The sequence below is a fragment of the Lichenostomus cassidix genome, chromosome 18 (genome assembly GCF_008360975.1).
Source record: "Lichenostomus cassidix isolate B80296 chromosome 18, HeHo_3.0, whole genome shotgun sequence".
Taxonomy (NCBI): Eukaryota; Metazoa; Chordata; class Aves; order Passeriformes; family Meliphagidae; genus Lichenostomus; species Lichenostomus cassidix.
Window position 1 is genome coordinate 3,615,806 of NC_139498.1, and position 12,099 is coordinate 3,627,904.

Below are 12,099 nucleotides of genomic sequence, written 5' to 3' on the forward strand. Positions count from 1 at the left end.
TTTGGGCATAAGAGAGAGTAGCACATAACCTTTCCTGGGGAGGGATCCATTAATGTCCTGCTGCCTGCAGAGATGGCAAATGCTCTGAATTGATCTAAGTGGCTGGGGCTCTGGTTTGGGTTTTTTAGGGGGTTTTGGGTCTTGGTATTGGCTTGTTTTATTTCTTTCATCACTGCAACCACAGTTCTAGGGTAGGCCCAGTTGTGCTGGAAGGTTTGCCATCATGCACCCAGCTCTGGGCTCTGGAGGCTTGGGGAGCAGGCAGCCTGTCTGTGCCCTGCTGGGCAAGTGAGAGGGGTGTTTGTGTGCAGCTTGGAGTGCCTGCCCTCAGCTCTGGTGTGCAGGGAAAGTTGCCAGTAAATGTATTAAGTACCTTTATTGCAGCTGATGCCTACAGAGAACTGCTCTCCCACATCTGTGTGCCCTGGCTGCAGCAAATGCTGGTCTCAGGGTGAAGTAATTTATAAGTGCAAAACAAAAGGGTTTCACTGTTTAAGGGACCTTTCTGCACACCAGAAACCAGGGTAAAATTTTGAAAGGTGTGCAGTGAAACCCTGCAGTGGTTTAGTTCAGAGAGCTGAACAGGTTAAAAACTGCCTTACCAAAGCAAAGAATTGCTCTCTAGAATAAGGAGAAATGGGGTGGGCCCTGGCTGGTAACTTGTACCATTGGCTCTGTAGCAAGAGAATGTGAACACAAGACATGACACAAGCCAGGAGTGCATGGCAGATGGAAAAACTTCAAAGGGCTCTATAGTCTGTAGAACGAAGTATAGCACCTGTGTTAGTTGAGTGCTGCCTGTAGAATGGTAAGTAAATGGTTGCATTTACTGAGAGAGGTTTGGAGTAGAGCAGAGGGAGGTCAGGTAGGGTTTTGGGACAGGAGTAATTTCTGAATATTTGTGATTAGTTAGAAGTGTGGTTCGACTGCAAAATACTATAGTGTTATAAGTGAAGTGATTCCACAGGCACTTCTCTCTCCTTACCTTTGGTGACTGCTGAAGTTATTACACTGAGTTTCCTGTACTGACAGTGGAGAGGAGCCAGCTGCTCACCTGGCAGTATCGATTCCTGCTGCCTTTGACAGGATTTTTTTGTGTCCAAAGCTGTATCAGCTGCAAAGAATGACAACACTGACAACCTCTGTATCGTTAGTCTGATCTTAGTGAAAGGAATTTCACACTAGTGAATGTATTTCAGTTTCCAAATACTGTCCTTTTACTCTTTTTCAGGGACTTTATAGGATTACCAAAGCAATGCACTTAAAACTAATTGAAACCCATTTTGTTATTCTGTAGCTTGTAGAACGTGAGCCCCTTGTGTGTCACCTAGACCTACTGGAACAACTTCCTGATAGCGCAGAAGAGCTTCCTGATGAATTTTTTGAAGTCACAGTGGATGATGTACGGAAACGTTTGGCACAGCTGCAGAGTGAGAGGCAAGTTCCCTTTCTGCTCTGAGTGAGACTTGCTGTGTCCTGTTGTTGAGCAGAGTGACAGTGATCAGCAGAGCTTATTGCATTTTTGGCCAGTAAGAAACACCTTTGTTTTAAGTAACAGAATTAACCTTTTATTTGAAACATTACCTAAATAGAAATAAAGTAAAATCAAACTTAGCCACAAGTTGAGACCTGAGAAAGTTTGGAACAGGTGCACAAACACACACACAAAGAAATTGTAGGAAGTTGACTAACAATGTATTGCACTGTTCAAGCAGCTTGCTTTCAAATATTCATGATTTTACTTTAGTGAACTTCAGTTCAATAAAAACTCAGATTGAGATAAACTGGCCTTCCTATTACAGCACCATTTTGCTGTCTGTATGTTCCTTAAAGAAATTAATTTCATGAATGTATTTACTTTCAAATGGGTCAAAGCTTTCCTTTAAAGATTACACTTATTCTCCAAGTTGTGGAGCAGTCTCCTTTACATTATAGCCAAGTCCAAGTTGAAGTTTTTACTTAGAGTTGATTTTTTTCCCACAGGCCACTGAAATCCACATAAGTACACAGAAAATGGCCTGAAAATTGCTCTGCTGCTTGTGGGTCTGAAGTATTTAGTGGTACAAATGTAGAGTCATTTGGTTGGGGATTACTGGAATACAGGCCTGTCAGAAAAGACCCAATTTCCAAATTTGCTGATGCTTTTCCCCTTACAGCCAGGGATAAAAATAAAGGCAAGTTACACATCAGTTATTCAGATACAAAGAAAAGGTATTAAAGCTGAACATGGGATCTGTTGGGTCTAAGCTAATTTTAGGCAAATATGTAATCATTTTCTTACATTTATTGTTTCATCTTAGATACAGGTGGACTTTTATTTTGTACCCACTATTCCTTTTAATAGCAGTCTACAATGGCAGTTCTTGAATGACCTGAAACTTTTAATTTTTATTTTGATTCCCTGTTGCTAATTAATACGTACTAATTTATTGCGCCAGCATTGTTTTTCAAGTTCAGTAGCTCTTCTGCCCCTGTGGAGTAATCATGTCCGACCTTAGTCTCTGCTTTATTGGATTAATAAGTCCATCTCTTCTTGAGTAGTCTAAGCAGACTTTCCCCTCCTGTTCTTAGGGTCTTTGCTGCTGTCATGAACTTACTTTTAAACTTGTACAATAAGTGTAATTTTTATAGTATTGTTTCTGATGCTCAGTAGTTTCAGGAGATGGAGAAAATGCTGTAAGAGACACATGGAACAGCTGAGCAGTTCTCATCAGCCCTGCTTGGGCCTTCCACTATATTCATAAAGCAAAACTACATCGTAAAAATGCTGACAACTTGTCTTCTTCCCATTTCTCTAGGAAACGCCTGGAAGAAGCTCCATTGATGACAAAGTCTTTGAGGGAATCCCAGCTGAAGGAGAAGTTGGAGCGTTACCCAAAGGTAGTATTTGTTCATTTTCAAGTCCCTCTGGCTGGTCCAGACTTGGAGATTGAGTAGCTTGGAGTTCAGTTGCGATCAACAAGCTCTTAAGCTACTTATAGGAAGACTTTTCAAATTCCCATCCCTATTAATTTTTTGTGGGACTTGCCTAACAGTTGTGCCTTGTGAAAACAGCTGTGCTATAATATGGTTGAGTGACAAGCAGTATAGTTGCTTCTGTTCTGTTCCAGATGTCTCTCTCTCTTTGCTGTGCACACATCAGTCTGTATGACTGAGCTTTCCTACCTGCCTCTCCTCAGTAGACATTTTGTTAGAATCTCATTGAAAGTTAAATGATTCTCTGTTACAAGGTGGATTTATTTTACTCTGTAAATATGATCCTTATGCAGTTCTCAAGTTAACTGCTTTCTGACCAAGCTGGAAATACAAAGGTCAGAGGTATGTCAGGAGGATTCCTACATGTTAGGATGCCAGTAAATTGTTGGTACCTGTCCGTGGGGGACTGTCTTTGTTGTTTGTGCATCATTTAACACAGGGAGCTCCCACTCTCTGAGTGAGTGCTGCTGCATTTTACATCATAATGCTTTGACACATAGGCTCTTGTGCCCCCTTTGGAAGCCAGACAGCCCTTGTTCCCTCAGAAGCTGCACAGCTGTGTTAGCCAGGCTGCTCTTCTATCCCTGTAAATACCTCAGATCTCTCCATTAAAAAAAAAAAACCCAACAAAAAACCAAACTGCAGATTCTAAGCCAAGGACTGGTGTTACAGAGCAGTAATAAACCACTGTCCTAATGTGCTTTGTCTCTGTTTTAGGTGGTGTTGAGAGTTCATTTCCCAGACCGTCATGTTCTACAGGGGTTCTTCCATCCCAGTGAAACAGGTAAGACCAATCACCCCCTCAGCCTGTGCAGCTGTAACTCATGGCTCCCACCATGACAGGATAGAGTGTGTCTGAGCAGGTCTTTCTTGCTGCCCAGGAAAGTAAAACTGCTCTGATAAAACAGCAGTAGGTAGTTACTCTGTCCTTGCAGGACCCCTGAATGGAATAAGAAGAGAGTCTGGGCTAAGTTAGATAAGAGCTACGTGGTGGAGATACCAGGAAGCTCACCCTTGTTATCCCCTTGTTTGTGACTAAATGATGTGTTACTGGAATGCATTTGGACACTTCCTCTGTGTTAATGCTTAAAACGTTTAGAGGGGAAAAACAACACCCCCTTCCCCAATGCAAAACAAGCTCCAAAAAGCAGGAAGGAGAAAAAAAAGCTTCACCCACTGTAGAGTCAGAGAGGATGAACCTTTCTAGCTCTGTCAGTTCACAAAAGGTGATCAGACCATGCACCAAGTAGCTCTTACTGTTATTACTGTGTCCTCTTATTCTCAGTTGTCAGCCATGGTTCCCTGCACAAATTTTTTGATTATTTTGTAGGCATCCTTAGATTTTTCCAAGGGACCAGCATGTCGAAGTGATTTGTTTTGTTTGTTTGTTTTTTCTACAAGAAATTTGTAATAGCAGCTGTGTACTTTGGAGGAAAAGGCAATCACCATACCTTGTAAAGGGCAGTTCTGCTGTTATAAGTTATCCTTCTTGCCCAGCATTTGAAGAACCAAATGTAATTCAGCAAACCTTTCCTTTCTCCACAGTTGGCATTTTGAGAGACTTTGTAAGAAGCCACCTTGCCGATGCAAAGTTGCCATTTTACTTATGTGAGTGCTGTTTGTAATATTTGGCCTTACTTTACAAAGCCTGTTTCTAGCTGTGGTATGTTGATGCCTGAGATACGACCTGGGAAGGAATGCCTTTCCTAAACATGGGGAGGCTTCACAGTGCAAAGAAGGTCCCTTAGCCACGTTACGCTTCTACCTAAGAAGCAGCCTCTGTGGGCATATGAACATATCACCCCTTCAGGCAGCAGGGATCCCTCCCATACCTGTATTTGCTGTTCTGGTTGTTGGGTGGTCCTGTTTTATAACTTGTTTTTTAACTTCAGTTGTTGCACCTCCCAGAATCATCTTGAACGATGACAGCCTGACACTGTTTGAGGTAAGACTCACACATGAGCCCTGTGATTCTCTTGGTTTGTGCTCCCCTTAACCCTGCCTCAAGCTTTAGTTACTTTTAAAAGAAGCCATATAATGCTGTGGCTGTAGGCTGTAGGCTTCTGCTCAGCCAAGGCTAGTGGAACCAGGTGTTTTGGAGCACAAGCTCTTCACCAGAAGAGGTCCACCTTGTGCAGCAATAGGCAGAGGCACACTGGGGGCAGGGAGGGGGATTCACGTTGTTTGGTATACACTCTGTGCCCTATGGAGCTGGAGCTGTATTTAACCTGGAATGTTATTGCAAGAGCTGAGCACTGAGGTGAATAGGCTTTACCTGTAGCTGGGCTAGGCTAGTAAAAGAGATGAGACTCAGTGTGGAAAGGGAACTGTTTTCAATTACTACAGCGGGAGCTAGAGGCCATATTAGACAAAAATCTGATCTTTTTGAAATCACTTTGTGAGAGTTTATTTTAAGCCAGTATGTACATTGAGGAATATACATTCTCTTTGTGCACTTTTTGTCTGAAAATACTGAAATACAGATTTTCAGATCCAGATTCCTGGAGATTTTTTGCAAGTGTCAGGTAAGGTGGTCTTGAAGTCCCTGGCCAGAGACTATTGGCTGTATAGATCACACATGTGTGAAGAGTGATCAATTTTGCCAGTGACTTTGCCCCAAACTCACACTATTTAAAATGTTCCGTGATTCAGAACTGCATGGACCTTTCCAGGCTGATGCATAGGAGATCTTTCAGAGTACAGGCTCATGAAGCAGCAGCAGTGAGAATTCTTGTTTGATGCCCCTGAGGGAGCAGAAGGGCTGGGGTGGGGAGAGGGATAGAGAAAGGGACTTTTCAGGCAGCATGATGAATTAGGTAGATATTAGCATGCCTCTGAAGTTGTTTGCAGTGAAGTTTTCCAAGTTCCACAACTTCCTGACCAGGCCATGTGGAAGAAATACACGTGCAGCTGCTTTTAGATGGTTGAATGTTCAGACCTGTTTCTGCCTCCTGTTCCTCTGATGCTGGCTCTGGTCTCCCTTGTTAATTTGTTCTGTCTTCTAAAATGTTTGAAATCCTCTGCTTACCTCTATTTACTCTTTGCCTGCCTCCCCTGCCCTGCAGTTCTGTTCTTTTATTTTCTCTTTCTCAGCGCACATCTCATGTTTCTCTGGATGTCTCTTGAAACATGACTTTTTCAGCAAAACACCACAGGAATCATTGCATCTCGTTGTCTTTGAAATAAGAAACCTTATGGCAGGAATTCTGTTTAATTTGCTGTGTCAAAGCCTTTGTTCTGTACCTGGCACCATTACTGGTGCTTGTTATATGTGTGGCAATTTCCCGGTTTCCTAGTTGTGACATTTACTGTGAAATTCATTCTTCGTGGCAGCTCCCTGAAACATAAAAACATGTTAAATTAGTGCTCTGTAAAGACTTGGAGGTGCCCTACAGCCCAGTCTTAGGGACTTCATTAGAAATCACAACTTGGTGAAGAACCTGTTTGATTTTAGTGTCAAACACCTCCAGTCTGCAGTGTCTTTCCTTGGACTGCAGTGCTTGCTGTGGCACATGGCAAAGGTGCAAAGCCTTGACATTGATACAGACCTGGGACTTTTCAAGATGCTGTGCTTGAAAGCTGAAAATTCTTTGCAAATGGACTGTTTTAAGGAAGGGGTTTTTTTTGTCATTTCACATATTTTCTCTCTCACCATAAAAGAGGAATAATGTCCAACGAAGATAAAGGGTGTTAAATCCAAACTTGATTTAAGATACATTTTTATTCATGCCACGTGTAATCACACCGTAGTAAAATTAAACTAGTGGTTATGTTGAAAATTTGGGTATAATTAAAGTAAAATGGAGTTTTTAAACACATCTTAACTGTACAGAATCAGCACAATTACTTGCAAAATGTGGAAAGCAAGTAAAATCTCATGCTTAGAATATTTTTTACGGATTGTAACATGACATTACAAAGAGATTATTATCACATTAGTTAAGAGTTTCATGACTTTGCATTTTTGGATTACCCAGCTGGCTCAGTGTAGGTAAATATGATGAAGTGCAGGGAAAATAATTTGAGATTCCTATGCAGCTCAGTGAGCTCTTGCATTGATTGTTACTGCTGTGGAGCAAAGTCTTAAGGTGATGAAATCATCAGCACATTACTGAAAAGCAGTCAAATCCAAAGCAACCTCCTTCCCAAAAGTGAAATATTCAGAACAAAATACATTGAGAGAACATTGCTCTGTATAGAGCAGGGTTGGTGTGAATAACATGCAGATCTGGTCTTACATCTTCAAAAGGAGCAGGTGAAGGTTCAGAGAAGGGAAATGAGGTTCATCAAAGGTCTGCAATGTCTCCTTTCCAAAATAAGACTGAGTGGGCTAGGACTTGCCAGTCTGTAAAAGATGTGACTGGAAAAGGAATAACATGCCAAGGAGAAGCTGGAGTGCATTGAGTTCTTTTTCTTGAGTGTGAGTGGGTGGCATCAAGTGAGGCAAGCAGGAGCTAGAATAGATGAAAGAAGGTAGTTGTTCACATGTCAGAAAATGGGTTTAGAATTCTGTCACAGGGCACTATTCACTAAAACTGTATACTGATTTGAATTTGGATAAGTTCAAGGAAGATATTTAGTAAGAGTGTCCTAACATATAGAAACCTTCTAAGGAAGCTCCTAAACTGAAAATCTTTGCTAGCTAATTACTTATAAGCAAGGACACTCTTCTCTGTTTGTCTAGTTTTTGTTCCCTGTTAGGATACTGGCTGGATTGAATGGACTTCGGTTCTGCCCATGGTTCTTCTGTCCTTGGGAGAGCTGGGTTTAATGCCAGTGGCTGTGTAGCTTATGTCCCTTGCTTGGGGCCCTTCAGCCTTTTCAGGTCATGGTCTGTTACGGCAGGAATGAGTCTGTGTGTTTATAAACATTTTATTTGGATGAAGCATCAAACAGGAAAAAAACAATTCCTGCTGAGAACTTGTCATGCCATTCTGGTAACCAAACTGCTGTCAAAGACCACAGAGCTCTGACCTGTGAGGATGGTGCCTTATCCCACTTTGGGCTGGCTGATTCTGGGAGAAGCTTTGCTCCTCTTAACCAGTGTAAATCCTTATTCCTCTTCAACTATTAGTGCAGGCCCTGTGCCATGATTTTCCTGCTCAGGTAGGTTTTCTCTTCTGCTGGGGTCTGGCTGCCCAGAAAAAAGAGGCTGAAGGGCCTTTGTTCTCTGGGCAGAAATAGGTGTGGAAATCACTCCAGCTGTTGTGTCCATGCCCACTGTGTCATTGTTGGATGCCATGTTTAGAAGAGTCCATTCCCAATCAGGCTGTACTGCCTGAGCCTCAGGGCTTTCAATAAAAATAACCCTGGCCCAGACCAGGAATGAAAGAGGTAATGTTTGTGGTGCTGGGGTGGGAGGGCCAGCGCTGGGGATAGGACCTGCTGACTGCTTTTCACATGAGGTTATGGCCTTCCAAGCTGAGAAATCTTCAGTCTGGGAAGAGGTTTGTGCAGGCCAAGGGTCCCCACAGGCTGTGAGACCGAGAGCTGTAGAACAGGTTGCAGTGGTTAGCTGTGCTCTGGATGGGGCTAGGCTGTGTGCAGGGGGGTTTGTGGAGACCTTTCCCTTCGCATTCATCCTGTGGTCTGTGGAAGGGAAATGTCTTGTACTTTAGTCAGAGCTCCCCTTCTGTTCCCTGATCTGGAAAGAGGGAGGTGAAAAGACAAAGCTGCTCTGTAAAAATTGGAGGGAGGTGGTTAAGGTACTTTGTAAAATAATGTGGCTTTGGGGCTGGGGAAAGAGGAGCTTTTGCTCTGAGATTACCTGGCAGTACCTAGCACCCCTGTAGTGAGAAATCTTGTTCTGGAATAACAATGTTGTGGTACATAGGATACAAATGTGGATGAGGTGCTCTGGAATATGCAGTCCTTCCAGATGTCATAGGAAAAAGAGAACTTGGATAAAGTAACAGTACTCATTTGCTCAAGTTTTTTGATGTATCTTTGTTGGGTTTGGAGGATGTGCAGGTTCAGGAGGAAGCTTGTCTTTAGCAGTAATACATCTCTTTAAGAGTTCAGATTGTATCATGCAACTGCCAAAAATTGCCACTTTTGCCCCAAATGCTGCATGTCAGTCACGTTAGCAGTGGCCTCTTGGGATGCTTGGCACCTGATGTGAGTCCCTTGCACAAATGCCCGCACATAACCTGACTCTTGATTTTTCCAAAGCAGGTACTACCACGGTGTATCTAGCCATTCTGGATTTTTGCCCACATGTAATTTTCACATTACCCATAACATCCTAAGTTAGCAGTAGTCTATCCTCCACTCTACAGACTATTTTGGTGGTTTTGATAAGGAAAAGTGGATGGGGTCTGAGGCAGTAATGAGAGCACATTTGAGCACTCAAATATTTATAAATTATTTAAATTTGTGCTGAAGCCAATAACGGGAGTGACTGCAGATGGTGGAGTACCACATTACCAATATTTCTGCTCTCTTCACTGTCTCCCTCCATTCAAGCTGATAAGTTTGGCAGCACATTCATTACATTTGATCACTTATAATGAAAGGAGAACATTTATGCTGCAAGCAAAACCAGGAAAAAAGACAAATGTTGTTGACTTGTTTGTCAAGATACTTGGACTGAAAGAACTGTCTGAAGTGAATTCTCCAAAAATCTGTGTGTATTTACAGTATAGTGAACACACAGATTGGCAGCAGTGTGGAGTTTTTGGAACCCATAAAGACTTCAAGGCATTGCTTTGATTTTTTTGTTGTTGCTGTTTTTGCTGGCTGCCTTCTCCTCATGTCCCTTGAAGTGTTTTATAATGTTCTGCTCTCCAGAGCTGATCAACCACAGGCTTCCCTGTTGTAGCACTTGGCTTTGGGTTCCTTATAGCTCCAGTGGCTTGTTTGTGTGTTTTTCCAGGCTGTCTGAGCTTTTCAGAGTTGTTTCTTAGCTTCTTTCTCCTCCCAGAAACAGGCAGTTATGTAGTGCATATCTGGGATGGGTTAGTGGAAAAAAGGCATTGATTGCTGAGTTAATACTAGGAAAGAGTTAGCAGAAAGTAGGAGTACCAGTCACTGGAAAAGTCGAGGCAGCAGAGAGGGCAGGAGGCCATCCACTGTCTACAGAGGAGCTAAAGGAATCCACAGGCTTCCACATAAATATTTAGGTCTTCTAGTCAGATCTTAGAGTGCACTGAGTGTTTCCTCCGTCGCGTACTGTGAGGCAGAAATCCAGATGAGCTGTTTGTTCCTTTCTTTGCCTTTGGTTCTCTTTCCATATCCTATTTGTTAACGCCAGTTTGGGCAGTGTGTCTGGCATGCGTGTTCAGTGAAGCTGACTACGACTCAGGCAGGATGAAGCCTTCTCTTTTGGCAAGAGTCTGAAAGCAATTTCAGAAAAAATTACTTCATCAGAGTCAGTCCATCAGAGGCATTTCCCGTGGCAGGCCTTGTGGTTATTGCACTCACTAGCAAAAAAAATTGCAATTAATACTGAAATTCATCCAGCACAGAGGATGGTATTCACCTAAAATTCGAAGTCTTCTCCATCTAGGATTTTGTAATCTGACTGCATTTGGTAGCAATCTCACCTTCTCTTTGTGGTGAGGTCTGTTACTCATGCTTGCAGAGACTGTCCATGCTTGCCTCATGATGCTGGCTTTGAGGACAGCTGGGTTCTTCAGTCCCTGTGAGAGATTCCATGCACAACTGAATTTGGAGTGGAAATCCTGCCCAAAATGTTCACTGCTACTGCCAGTTTTGAAGGCTGGATCTTTCCAATCTCAGTGATCAAGGTCTCACTGAATGCTCTTCATGCTTGGATTCCTTCATAAGTAGCCTTCTCAAAACAGTGTTTTCAAATCTTATCTTTGCCTTATGAATTTTAAAGGTCTCCATCCCTAGACGGATCAGATCGCCTCTGTGTTGGCCACAGAATATCCATCTCCTTTGGCAGTGGAAGTTCACATTGGGCAGCTTTGTTCTCAGGTTATAAACATGAACCACTTGATCTGCCCCTTTCACCATGACTGTGGTGTTTATTTCTGTTTCAGCAATGCTGTGCAGTCTTGCTGGAGAAACTTTTGATCTACCGGCTTTCCAGTTGAATTTTCCAAGAGCTAGTTTATATGTTTGGGGTGTGTGTACTATGCAGTATTTCATGTTGGTAGCTTGGGTTTCTCCTTCCATGAGCGTGTTCCTTTGAAGTGCTTATTTTTTTATTCATCTTCTAACATCAAACTAACAGCAGACCTGTGGCACTCTGATCTTCTCAGATTGTGTAACGGAAAGAATGCTGCTCCTTCTGGCAGCTGTGAATTCCCTTCAACAGCAGCCTCTGCCTGGTCTGACAGCATTGCTCTGTCAGGGAAGAGAACAACTCCCCGAGAATAATGTACATCATCTGCAATCCTCTTTTCTAGGACTTTTTTGCTTATATTATGTCTGGGAAACAGGAATTATTGAGGTGTTATTTGGGGAAGGTTCTTCCTGAGGTATTTTTTGTCTTCTAGAGAACAAGTTACTAAAACATGCAGTAAAACAAAGCAGAAATGTCTCTCTACCGTGTCACAGCTGGATTCACAAGGGACTGTTGTTCTAATGTGGATATTTTTGTCATGGAATGTGAGATCCAGCAGCCTCAGTGTGTTGCTCCCCAGCCAGGATGCTGTGCTGTCACAAGCCACGGTCGCCACCGCAGTGTCCAAGTAACTGTTCGCTATCTCTGAGTAAAACTGGAGTTACTCAGCTGCATAGTTGCAGACTAAATGTGGCTTTATGTGTAACAGGCTGGTCTTGAGATCCTTGAAAGTGTCCATTTAAACTTCTGCAACTGTAACTAAGCAAATGGATGAAGCTGTGCTATATCTTTTTAAAATGTGAGGAGTTGGTCATTTGGAATGATACTTACTAAATGAGGAGGGCAATAGGCAGGTCATTGACTTCTTTTTCTCCTTGCCTCAGTGACTTTCTAATCCCTTCAGAAGAAAGCTGTCCTGTGATTATGGTCTTGGATGGGGCTCTGGAGACCTGGGTGCTTAGTTCTCATTTCTGCTGCCATCCTGTGTGACCTTGAATAAGTTATTTAATCTCTTTAGGTCTCAGTTTTTTATCTGTGCAAAAAAGAAGAGCCCCAAAAAACTGAAACAAAAAAAGGAAATCCACAAAAAG

At 42.6% G+C, this 12,099-nt stretch overlaps 1 protein-coding gene across 2 annotated transcripts in view; it reads left to right on the forward strand.

The window, feature by feature from the left end:
• Window positions 1-12,099, forward strand: part of ASPSCR1 (ASPSCR1 tether for SLC2A4, UBX domain containing) — a 33,484-nt gene that overhangs the window by 15,350 nt on the left and 6,035 nt on the right. For both annotated transcript variants that reach the window (XM_085077562.1, XM_085077563.1), the window contains 5 exons: window positions 1,298-1,437; window positions 2,799-2,880; window positions 3,694-3,760; window positions 4,522-4,584; window positions 4,869-4,921. In XM_085077562.1, the coding sequence (XP_084933688.1) occupies window positions 1,298-1,437; window positions 2,799-2,880; window positions 3,694-3,760; window positions 4,522-4,584; window positions 4,869-4,921 (405 nt within the window). The remainder of the gene's footprint in view (window positions 1-1,297; window positions 1,438-2,798; window positions 2,881-3,693; window positions 3,761-4,521; window positions 4,585-4,868; window positions 4,922-12,099) is intronic.